The 12,346-nt window shown below is 54.2% G+C and overlaps 1 protein-coding gene across 2 annotated transcripts in view; it reads left to right on the forward strand.

Moving 5' to 3' along the window:
* Smad6 (SMAD family member 6) overlaps positions 1-9,538 on the forward strand; it is a 71,035-nt gene extending 61,497 nt beyond the window's left edge. For both annotated transcript variants that reach the window (XM_028866944.2, XM_037207415.1), the window contains exon 5: positions 8,576-9,538. In XM_028866944.2, the coding sequence (XP_028722777.1) occupies positions 8,576-9,108 (533 nt within the window). In that variant the 3' untranslated portion in view covers positions 9,109-9,538. The remainder of the gene's footprint in view (positions 1-8,575) is intronic.
* The last annotated feature ends 2,808 nt before the right edge of the window (positions 9,539-12,346 follow it).

Raw genomic sequence — 12,346 nt, forward strand, 5'->3', positions numbered from 1 at the left:
TAATCTTGCAGCTTCCTGGCTGCTGACTTTGGGCACAACCTTCTTAAGTTGACCCAGCTCCTTTATCAGAAAGTGAGAGGGTCTGGGACAACCTGGAGATGGCTCAGTTGGGAAGGCATCTGCTGCCCAGGCGTGAGGACCTGAGTTCCTATCTCGGTTCCTGCATCGAAGCTGGGCAGGGTGGCTCACACTTATTAATCCCAGTGCAGGGGAGGCAGAGACAGGGTCCCTTGGGCTCCGTGGCTGGCTCGTCCCCAGGTTCAGTGAGAGGCCCTATCTCAAAAAAATAAGTTGGATGGCTCCTGAGGGGCAGCACCCGAGGTTGATCTCTGGCCTCCTCACACATGTTCGCCCACACAGACAGACGTCACACAAACACCCCACAACACAAGAGGAGCTGAGGGAATTAGCAGTTTGTCCACAGAGTGTCTTTCGCCCGTCACTCTGCCTGGCATCCGTAAAGGCTTCCTTCAGTGTTGACAATTTATTATTATCATTATCATTATTATTTCTCCCTGTCTCAATTCCATTAGCACATCTTATCTTTGCTATGGACATCACCCAACACGAATATCCTTGTGAACTATGCATTATATAATTGATGTAAATAATTCCAATAGCAGCCGGGCGGTGGTGGCAGTGGCGGCCCACACCTTTAATCCCAGCACTCAGGCGGCAGAGCCAGGCGGAGTTCTGTGAGTTCAAGGCCAGCCTGGACTACAGAGTGAGATACAGGACAGGCACCAAAGCTACACAGAGAAACCCTGTCTCAACCCGCCCCGCACCAAAAAAAATTTTTTTTGAATAGCTTAGACTTTGAAATCTATCAAGCATCAATGATACCTGTTCATTTCCAGGCTGCTCATTTCCAACCAGGCGTCATCCGGTGCAATTGCAATGGATCCCAACGCCCTATGAAGTAAAACCCCTGATTGCATTCCCATTTTACAGTTTAGGAGACTGAGGCCCAGAGGGGCAAAAAGACACTTGCCTGAGATAGCATAGTGTACTGGCATTTGGGGGTACAAGCTGGGCTCGGCTGTCCATCCTTTGTAGGCCAATTAGAGAGACAAGGGGTAATGAAAAGGTGACGTGTCCAGTGTGGCAGCCTTGGGAAGAGGAACAGATAAATAGGTCCAGCGACTGCCCGTCCAAGACCATCTTTACGGTACTGACTTGGGAGGTTCGAGTTTGAATAGATAGAGGGATGTGTAGCTAGCTGGTACAAGGGGTGGTCCTGCCCATCACTGATCCATCCTCGTCCTAGGATCCAGTCCCTCCTGCAAGGTGGTCTGACAAGTTGTCAGAACTGTGTGCAGTCTCGGCTCCCCCTCACTGACACCAGACCTTTTCCTCCTCCCAGCGGAAGATTCCTGGGGAAATTCCAATTCCTTGGGGACAGTTGTCTGATGGCCAAAGGGAGGGGCACACGCGTCTCTCTTTAGAGTATTTTCTGTTGGTGACCGTTAAAATGGCTGGTGAACGGCAGAGCTGGGGTTTGCACGCACGCTGCCCTGCTCCCGCTCCAGTGCTCAGAACCCAAGCCCGCAGAGCCCGATACCAGACTGATCCCAGCTCTAGTGCTGATTTCTACCGTGACCTTGGCAAGTAGTCGCTTCACCTCTTTGGGCCTCCAGCGAGACCTTTTGGTCACCAGTCAAGAGGACCACATGTTCCCCGGGCCTCTCCCTCTTCTTGCTGGATTCTCCTTCTCTGCCACCCACCACCCAGAACAACCAGCAGAACAACCAGGTCGCCATCCAGGGGAGGGAGGACAGCCGCGTCCCCAGACTGGAGACCCACAGTCCAAAGCGCCCCTGCCCCTGCGGTGGGGGCCTGTGCAGGCAGGCAGGCCGGCCAGCAGCAGTGGCCCGATCGGCCGGCCCGTGATGTAATGACCGATTAGGAACTTCCTCTTGGAAGCCATGCTTCCTCTGGGAGCCAGAGGTGCTGGCTCTGAGGTGGGGGCTGGGAAGGTGGGTGGGAGCTCGGAGGAGGAAACCCCTGTCAGCTGGGCCGCCTTCTGGACCGAGTTCAGCAGAGGCTTGGCTGGCTCTAAGCTGCTGACCATTAACATGGCCCTGAGCGAGCGCGAGCGCATTCTTTCCTTGCTCTGCTGCTGCGGGGGGGGGGGGGGGGGGGAGGGCAGGCCCTCCCTCCCTCCCCTTCGAGAAAAGCGGGCCGTTAATGAATGCTGCTTGCTGGACGGCCTGCAAAACCTGAAGCCGTTTTTCTGCGGCTCCAAAGGACAAAGGCGAGCTCAGTAGAAACTCTTTCTTCCCCTAAGTTTGATAACAAAAACTACTTATCTAATGGGCAAACAAGGCTTTAAAAGGGGTGTTAGGTTAACCAGATGCAGGGCCCGCGTAATTGCTCCCAGGCCCCGGAGCCACAGATGAAAAGCTGTCGGTTGGATGAAGGGAACTCGAAGCCGCAGGCACGACACGGGACAGAAGAAAGTCGTTTTCCAGGAGGGCGGGAGGCCCCCATGCAAAAGGGCTTAGAGGAAGCCCTTGGCTTATTTCCAGTTCTGCCACCAACTTGCTGTGTGACCCTGAGCTGGTTGCTTCACCTTTCCGGTTTTTGAAGAGCTGGTCTCTCTCTTCTCGGCACTATGCAAGAACTGACTTTGTCGGTCCTTACCTGGAGCTTACTGCTGAGCAGTTTGTTTGTTTGTTTTGTTTTTAATTGGTGGCAGGGAAGGGGTGTGACCCAGAAGGATGTGAAGCCCAGCAGAAGTTAGGAATATGGTGGGCATGGACCACCCCACAGGCCTCCTGAGAGTGCTCTGTCTTCCCATCTAACTGGGGCATGGTTTTGGTTCCTTCTTGGGATGGCCCTGCCCACCCTGGGCATTGTGGCCAAAAGACAAGGGAGGAGGGCAGGAAAACGTTTCACTGCGCTCGCTCGGGCTTTGGCCGGGACCTGGGGGGGAGCACACAGAAACGCACTGCTGCCCTTTGTTTTGACAGAAAATTGCTGATTCGGAGAAGCTGGAGGCATTTCTTGGGATTTCAACCCTCCCCACCTCCCCCAGACTCCAGCCAGCCCCCTTGAGGTCCAGCACCCCCCCACACACACACACAAAATTACATGTTGGTCTCTCGGCACCCTGGCTGGGCAGAGAAGTCGGGAGGAAGGCCTGCCAGCCTGTGGCTGGGCCCTACGTGGGGCTTAGTTGGGACTGTCGCCTGGTGCTCTGAGCAGGCAGCCACCACCCTCTGGTGGCTGGAATGTGGGTGCCTCTTGGAGACAGCAGGGGGCTGTCCCCTGGCTCACCTGGGGACCTGCTGAGACCACCCTGGATGTCATAGCTACAGCAAAGGCCTGCTGAGCCTCGAGTTTGGGTCATGACCCTTCGCAGTGTCTGCACCCCGGTTCCTAGCGTCCAGGCCCTGGAAGTCCTCCGCCCCTTCCTGCTCACCCAATTCCCCGGGCTGTCAACCATCCTGACCCCTCATTTTTTTTTCTTTCTCCTTTATTTTTATTTTTTATTTATTTATTGCAGCGTGGAGGGGTTGGAACCTGGGGCCCTGGACATGTAGACAAGCCCAGCTTTGCCTGTTGTATTTCCTATCAGCCGGTCTGCCTACTGAGAACTTCCGGTCTCTGGACTTCCGTGGGTTTTCTGTGTGTGACTTCCTTGGCCAAGCAGGTGCCTCGAGGGCGATCCGTGCTATTTCGTGTTTGTGGAATTGGTTCCTTTCGCTGCTGACCGGTGTTCCTGAAAGGGCTGCACCATCCCCTGTCGGTGCGTGGCTGAGCAGGACTCCAGGCAAGGGACTGACCTGGAGCTTGCCTGGAGTAGAAAAGTAGAGCCTAGCTAGTCAGAGAGGCTGACTGAGGCTGAGAAAGGAGACAGCTAGAAAGCCGGGCTCCTAGCATTCCTCCTCCTCCTCCTCCTCCTCCTCCTCCTCCTTCCCCCCCCCCCCCCCCGTGTCCACCCCTCCCAGCGGGACCCATAGCTGGCTGGGAACTAGGCCAGGCCCTGAGCAGGCCAGGGATTCGGAGGGGGGAAATGGGAGTGAGCGGGAGTTTCGGTCAGACCTCGGTCATCTTTGATGTTGGTCTGGTCTGACTCCCCCGGTATTTATTTGCAATTAAAGAGATGGTTCCTAATTAGGCTGGTCAGGCTGTGGGATGGCAGGACCAGGACTCTGGAACCCCAAAGAGAAAAGGCTCTTTCTACGAGATACTCTCCCTGAGGAGAGCAGGGCCGTGTGGGCTCAGCCTGCCCGCTCACTATCACTGAGGCACATCAGTGTACAGCAGATGTGTCTCCACAAAACTGAGTTCTTAGGAGTTGTGGGTGTGAGCCACAGCCAGGTTCGTTCTAGACCTTCAGTTTTCTTTCCATTCCTTCTCATACAGGGCAGGTCTAGCACCACAGGAATTAACCAAGGTCCTTTACAGAGTGTGAAAAGGGCTCCCCCCACATACACACACTGTCCTGAAACACCTCTAAGCTCAAGTACCCTTGCCTGGGTTGTTCTCAACAGGCCTGGAGCCAGTGAGCAAAATGACCGTCTCTTCCTACACCTGCTTGATTTACTCTTTGGGTTTTTAGCAAGTCTGCGGTGGCCTCGTGTGAGCAGAGCCCTTGGTGATGGAGAAGTCGGGCGGGGAAGGGGGCCGTTCTCGGAGCAGCTTGCTGGTGGCTGCACAGCCAGCCGGGCCGGGGGGGGGGGCGGGGGGGGCGGGGGGGCGGTGCAGCCCTTGCCCTGGGTCCTTCATTGTTTGACTCATTCAAGGATCGCAAGTCCGGGCCCCAGCTTTGCCAGTCTGGGCTTTGTGTCTTCAGGCAAATCACTCTACACGTAGCTCACCAACCCGCCTCAACCCAGGGTGCCATCTTCCAGGTATAAGGCCACCAAACTTCACTTGTGGAACCCACAGGCCCTCTCTAGACCAAGTTTTCCTTAGTTCATGGCCGGGGGGAGAGGGAGTTAGAAAGTAAGTACCCATAGGACAGAATAGAGCCGAGATAGCCCTGTACCATCTCTCCCCATCCCATTTAAAGTGTGGCTTGGGCTTGGAGTGTTGCCCAGTGGTAGAGCTCTTTCCTAGCATGCCTAACTAAGGTCCTGGGTTCACCCCCTCCCCCAGTACACACACACACTTTTCTAGGGATACCTTGATATCTCTACCAGATGAGATGACCCCCAGGGAGCTCTGAAGCCGGGGGTGGGGTGGGGTGGGGTGTCACTCTCAGGGTCCTTAAGTCGTTGCCCACCACCTTTCCCCTGCTCTCAGACCTGAGGCTGAACTCACCTCCAGGGCAGGCTTCCTGTGAGCTAGGTACATGGACACTTAAGACGTGTTTTATTTATTTCCTTCCTCTGCTTTAGTGTGCTCACAGCGTGGTACGGATTTGCAGCTTTGGGGGAGGACCCAGAGAGGATGGAGATTCCTCTGTTCCTATGTAGGGAGTGTGGGGAGTAGGCCATCCCCAGAGTCACTGACCCAAGCAGGCACCTGGTCCAGGACCAGAGAATGCTGGAGTTAAGCAGCCCAGGAGGGTGATCACAGAGAGCCACACAGGGCAGCAGGCTGACTACCTTCTGGAATTCGGAAGCCAGTCAGCTTAAGAGCCACAGAGGTAGAGATGGGTCTAGCCTGGGCACTCAGAGCCAGACAGTTAGAGCTGTTCACCCCAGCTCGTAAGGTAGGGAACCATCCCTGTGAAGGATCCTGTAGCCAGGCTAGGGATCAGGGCAGGGAGCTGAGAGGAACAGTGAGCCCAGCTGGTTACAAAGCCCTCTAGAAGCTGGCAAAGAGAAAGTATCTCCCGGCCACACTGCCCCACACACTCCCCCCCCATTCCTCCCACACACTCCCCCACGTACTTTCCCCCCCCACTCCCCTGCCCACACATTCCTCCCCCCACATTTACCCCACTCCCCCCCACACCCACCCCTCACCCCTGCCTAATGGCCCCTGCACACTCCCTTATGCGAAGCCGATACCTTGACCTGGAGTGATGCTGCTTTGTGCCCAGCGATCCCTTTCCTCAGTGAGGGAGTGAGGTAAGCACCTAGGGACTCACAGGCCCTTAGAGCAGTTGCCATTACAGATAGGGAAACTGAGGCTTAAGAGAAGTGAGCGGCCCAGTGCACAGTTTTAAGGGAAGAGCCCGCCTGACATTCAGCAGTTCCCAACCGTCAGTCAAGACTCCTTTGGCAAACCTCTATTTCCAAAAATATTTACATTACAGTTCATAACAGTAGCAAAATTACATTCATGAAGTAGCAATGAAAATTTACGCTTGACCCGGGGTGGGGGGCGAGGTTCCCACAACATGAGAAACTGTATTAAAGGGTCACAGCATTTGGAGGGTTGAGAACCACTGGCCTAGAGGATGGAGAAGAGCGCCCTCTAGCGTGGTTGGCCTGGGGTCTGGATGTAGCTCAGCGGGAGGTTTCATGCTTGGCATGTGCAAGCTACCCTGCATTTCATCACTGGCACCACACACACAAAGGCGTGCCCTCTCAGTGAGGCTGGCTTCAGAATTCTGGGGTGCGCAACCTGGGATTCAGTTCCCTGACGTATGAAAGCAGTGCCTAGCTTATAGGAGATACCCCACGATGCCTGGTACCCACCCTGGCTCTGCTCCCAAATACCCAGGCTCCGGCACTCAGCTTCCTGACCTCACTTGGTCCGGCTCACTAGAGGAAGTCTTGCTGGCTGTGAGCAGTCCCGGAAGCTCATGGCCAGTAGGCATGGCTCTGTTTTTCTGGCCCTCGAGTTCCCCAGGCCTGTGCCAGATGGATGGGTATGGAGAGGAACCGTGACTTGGCAGGATGGAGTTCAGGATCTCGCTGATCCTGGTCACCTGCCATGGGCTTGAGCTATCTAAGTCCACTAGCCAAGGTCATTTAGTTGAGGATAGCCAGGATTCCCCGCCCCCCCCCCCAATCCCCTTTTTAACCTCGCTGGTTAAATTAAAAACCTTAGCTGGCGAGAAGATTGGCAGTCCTCAGCAGACTGAGGAACCTGTGGGTGGCTCCTGAGTGACAAATGGCAGCCTGTTCATAGGGTCCTTGGGCAGCCCAAGGTGGCAGCCTACAGAAAGCCCTGGGGCGCTTTCCTGTTAGGAGCCAGGCATCCTTGTATGTGTGAAAAGGTGTCCCGGGGCCCCAGGGCTGGGAATTAGGACTGAAATGGAGGCTGTAGAGCTGACCTCATGGTTCCAGGAATGGCTGCCCACCTGGACGTGGGTTGACTGTTGGTCACTTTCCCTGGGAGGAGCTGGGTAAACGTTTGGTTCTGTGTTCAGAAGGCCCCAGCCAGGAGCAGGCATGACAGATCATGTCACCTCAATGGGAAGTCCTGGTGCCCACCTGCCTCTCAGAGCTGTGAGCCCAAAGCAAAGACAGGACATCAGAGGCTTTAGCATCTGAAAAGTGGGCCGTACCCAGGAGCAAGGGCTCTGGGACTGACTGCCTTCTAAGACGGACCTGCTTGTACCGGGTCCTCACCCATGGGGAACACCCCCAACCCCGCCCCCGATTTGAGTGGGGGCAGTGTTTCAAGACCAGCTGGACAGAGCACGGGTCACGGCTTTGCCCTACAGTGGGAACAGCTGAGGCCCAGAAAGGAGCAGCACACACCTCAGAACGGACAACATCCACATCCTTTGGAGAGCAAAACCCACTTTTTAAAATAGCGCTTAGCAACCGCCAAGGGATGCTGCTCAGAAGGGGCTGTGGGTCTCAGAGACCCACTTGGTAAGGATCACAGGGGAGCTAAGGCAGGGAGTGTCAGCATTGTTCTTTGAGGGGGAGGTCTCACTCTGTTGCCCAGGCTGGTTCAAAGCCATCCTGCATCTTCCACCTCCTGAGTACCTGAGACAGTAAGTACATGCCGCCATGCCTTATTTATCGAAGGCTGCAAAGTGTGCGGCCTTGCCTTACTCTAAGAGGTCCCTACCTGACCCCTGTCCTATGATGGAGGCCCCTTGAGGAGCTCTATTGGAGTGGAGTCTTGGACTAAGGGGTCCGAATCACATCCTGGTGGGCCTCCGTGCACTTTGGGCAGGCCCTGGTGGCCTTGGAAACAGGATCCTATAAGACTGCTACACTTGCTTGGTAGATTATAGGTTCCATTTGTGTTTGTTGGTGTTTATCTCTCCGAGATGTAAAATTATAGTGGACAGGCGCTGGATGTGGTTTATATCTGTGTATCCCAGGGTCTAGCACACAGTAGGCAGCTTGGTTTGTATACTGTAAGTTCATCGTGTGTGTGTGTGTGTGTGTGTGTGTGTGTGTGTGTGTGTGTGTGTGGTGGGGGTGGGGGGCTGCTCATTTGGTAAAGATGTTGGATGCCAAGCTGGAAGACCTAAGTTTGATCCCTAGCGCACACACACACACACACACACACACACGTCTTGATTTTTTTTTTTTTTTTTTTAATAAAAAGAGAGATAAATCCCCACTGTGTACTACATTATTTGACGGCCTGGTACACAGTGGGTTGGTTCGCACACGTATGCTGGTTGAACATGGAAAATCTTGCCTAGACTCCCCTCGCTTCCGCACCCGCAGTAACCTTGCCGTGTCCTGTGCTTGCCCTGCAGATGCAAGCATGTCTCCAGACGCCACCAAGCCGAGCCACTGGTGCAGCGTGGCGTACTGGGAGCACCGGACGCGCGTGGGCCGCCTCTATGCGGTGTACGACCAGGCCGTCAGCATCTTCTACGACCTACCTCAGGGCAGCGGCTTCTGCCTGGGCCAGCTTAACCTGGAGCAGCGCAGTGAGTCGGTGCGGCGCACGCGCAGCAAGATCGGCTTCGGTATCCTGCTCAGCAAGGAGCCCGACGGCGTGTGGGCCTACAACCGGGGCGAGCACCCCATCTTCGTCAACTCCCCGACTCTGGATGCGCCCGGAGGCCGCGCCCTGGTCGTGCGCAAAGTGCCGCCGGGCTACTCCATCAAGGTGTTCGACTTTGAGCGCTCAGGGCTGCTGCAGCATGCGGACGCCGCCCACGGCCCCTACGACCCACACAGCGTGCGCATCAGCTTCGCCAAGGGCTGGGGACCCTGCTACTCTAGACAGTTCATCACCTCCTGCCCCTGTTGGCTGGAAATCCTCCTCAACAACCACAGATAGCATCATGGCTGCCACTGCGCCGCAGCGTCCCCCCACCTCCGGGGGGGGGTTGTCAGCGCCCAGAGACGCCACCCCAGGGACAACCTCGCCCTCCCCCCAGATATCATCTACCTAGATTTAATATAAAGTTTTATATATTATATGGAAATATATATTATACTTGTAATTATGGAGTCATTTTTACAACGTAATTATTTATATATGGTGCAATGTGTGTATATGGAGAAAAAAGAAAGACGCACTTTGGCTTGTAATTCTTTCAATACAGATATATTTTTCTTTCTTTCCTTCTTTCCTTTTTTAAAGAAAATTATACAGCAGAACTAGGTGGAAAGCCTGGGTTTGGTGTATGGTTTTTTTAAAAATATTAATGCCCAGACAAAACTAATACCAGTCACTCTTGATAATAAAGTGTTTGCATTGTAGCTTTTTTTTTTTTTTTTTTTTTTTAAAGCTCTCTTTCTTACAAAGAGGAACCTTCAGGACTTCAGTAGGCTTCCGAGCCATCAGGGACATGGTTTCAGTACTTACTGAATTTGGGAGTCTATTGAAAAGGGAGCTGTCTGGACGTGGTGGCACATGCCTGTAATCCCAGTACTTGGGAAGTGGAGGCAGGGGGATCGGTAGTTCAAAGCTGCAGAACAAAGGGGAAAGAAAAGGGGAGAGGATTTGTGTATGCACAAGAACCAGTCAAGGACTTGTTCCTCCTTGTCCACGCCGGGGCGTGTCCAGGGGTGAGAAATAGTGCAGGCCTGTCTGATAAGAGAGGTTCCTTCCCTGTTCTGGCTCTGATGGGAGAAGCTCGGGTCCCTGCTTCCCATCTCAGAGCTCTGAACAAAGTAGAAAATACCATCTCTCCCCACAGTCTGAGGAAGAAAGACCTACTTCCAAGATGGAGACCTACTTCCCACCTTGAGCCCTGGAGTGAGGCTTCTCTTAGGATCTTGATAAGACACAGACACACACACACACACACACACACACACAATCTGCCACATGAGCTGTGTTAAAGGTATGTGAAGGCAGGAAGACTGCTTCGGATTCATTAACGGGGCATGTTGTACTTCTGAAGATGGTGGTCGGAGGATCCATCATACTGTAGGACCAGAGTGATATGAGGGGTTTCCTGGAGGATGCCTGCACAGAAGGGCTCTTGTGTTTCCTCTTGGAACACGAACATAATGAGCTCTGAGAATTCTGTCAGTTAACCCATCGCGGCAGCTTTAAGTCGCCACTACTTACTGCCCACTGTTTCGTGACAGGAGCCAGGTGGTCCTGTCGGCTGGCTGGCTGGCTGGCGCAGAGCTTATAGTCAAGCTAGGCGTCCAGCTGTGCCTGCCTCAGGCTAACTGGACTGAAGGATCTGCTCCGTGTCCCCTCACCAAAAGATCCACCCCTCAGAGTTCTCATGATAAAGCTTTCCAGAGCAAGTCATTCATGGGACTGACCCAAGCTGGGAGCTACTGAAGTCCACAATCACATCTCCTCTGCTGCCTTCTACTGACCACAGGAACCTGCCTGTCCCCATGTGTGGTAGCCACAAGAGGACGCAGGTGGCACAGGACAGGTGTCAGGAGTCAGGAGTCACTTGTTATTTCCCCATGAGCTGTCTTCACGCCAAAGATCCCTGGTGTCCCTGTGCCAACCACAGTTGATCCCTCCGGGACCTCCCCACTGAGACCCTGTCCTAAAGACACCAGCGTCTCCCTCAGTTCTGCCGGGACCGGATTCTTAGTGTAGGTCTCTAGGTTGCCATAGGCCATTAGTGAGTCCAGGAATAAGCGCTGTGGGGTGCTGAGGTAAAATTGGACATTCTTCTGGGATCTCTGTCTCATGGGACAAATGCAATGGGATCTGGAGCCAAGGATTTGGGCCTGGGTGAGATCGGGGAGTAGAGAAGGAGCATTTTCATAGGCTCTGCACTCTGGAGAGAGACCGCCAACTCATAGCCAGTGTACCTAAGCCAGCCAACCTGGAAAGGGAGGCTGGGGACCCTCACCCTTGACATGGAGCACCAGACTGGTGCTCCATAGGCAGTGGGAAGGTGGGCTGGGTTCTAAATGGGGCGACGAGGTGATCAGCACTGGGCTTTCTTCATGAAATTTATTTATGTATTTATGTATCTTAGTGTGTGTATGTCTGTGTGTACCATGACATCCATGTAGAGGTCAGAGGTCAGTTTACAGGAGTAGGTTTACGCCTTCCATCATGTGATCCCAGTGATCAAACTCTGCTCATCAGGCCTGGCAGCAAAAGCTTTTACCCACTGAGCCATCTCGTTGGCCCTGAGCTGGACTTTCTTAAAGATCTGTGGTCGGGACCCAGCTGCAGGAGGGCACTGGACCCAGCTGAGCCCATAGCTGACTTTCCCTTTTAAATTACATTCGTTCGTTTTGTGTGTGTGTGTGTGTGTGTGTGTGTGTGTGTGTGTGTGTGTGCGCGCGCGCATGTGTGAAGGCCTGAGGATTCACCTTTAACCGTGTGGGTTCCAGGTCCCCGGGTCAGCCACCTGGGTCGTTAGCAGTTGAGCTAGCACCCCTGTTCTGTGACTGCCTTTGCTCCCTCCCGAGGGAGGGCCTGAGTTCTGCTCCAGCCCCTCTGGTTACAGGTGAGGGTGCTGGGTCCCTGGAACTGGTTGAGCGGCTAAGCTGGCCATCTTGGGCAGCAGCTGCCTCCAGCCCAGGACCCAGCAGTGACATCCTGGTTACCCCCAGACCACCCAAGATCTGGTGACTCATGCTCCAAGGAGACACTTCTAAACAAAGCCTGAGTCCTTGGAGAATGCGGAGAGCCTGGTCCCTGCTGGCCCTAGAAAAAAAAGGTAGGTGGGATTTACTGTCCCCAAACAGAAGCTCAGCAGCCTATGCCCTAAGGGGACACCTGAAATGGACTAAGTTTTTGAAGAAGAGCTAATACCTCCAACGGGTTCTTGCCATTCAGCACACCACCCCCATCTCTGGCTCTGCCTCGGCCTCTGTCTTTGGGTGTATTTGAGGGCTAGGGTTCTACCACTGATCTAGGAATGAGAAAAGCAGACTGATGCGGAGTGGTGTCCTGAGTACTTTGTGTTCATGTCTCCAGTGAGGTTCAGAGAGGGAGTGTGAGTGGCCTGAGGTTACACAGCATGTGCGCTCTGTTCATCTCTAGGGAGTTGTTGGTGCTGCAAACCTCTTAGTCTCTGACCCAGCCCCCTTCCACCCTACAGTCTCCCACCCCACACATGGCAGAGGCCCAGAAA

This window comes from Peromyscus leucopus, chromosome 7 (assembly GCF_004664715.2).
Source record: "Peromyscus leucopus breed LL Stock chromosome 7, UCI_PerLeu_2.1, whole genome shotgun sequence".
NCBI classification, from domain to species: Eukaryota; Metazoa; Chordata; class Mammalia; order Rodentia; family Cricetidae; genus Peromyscus; species Peromyscus leucopus.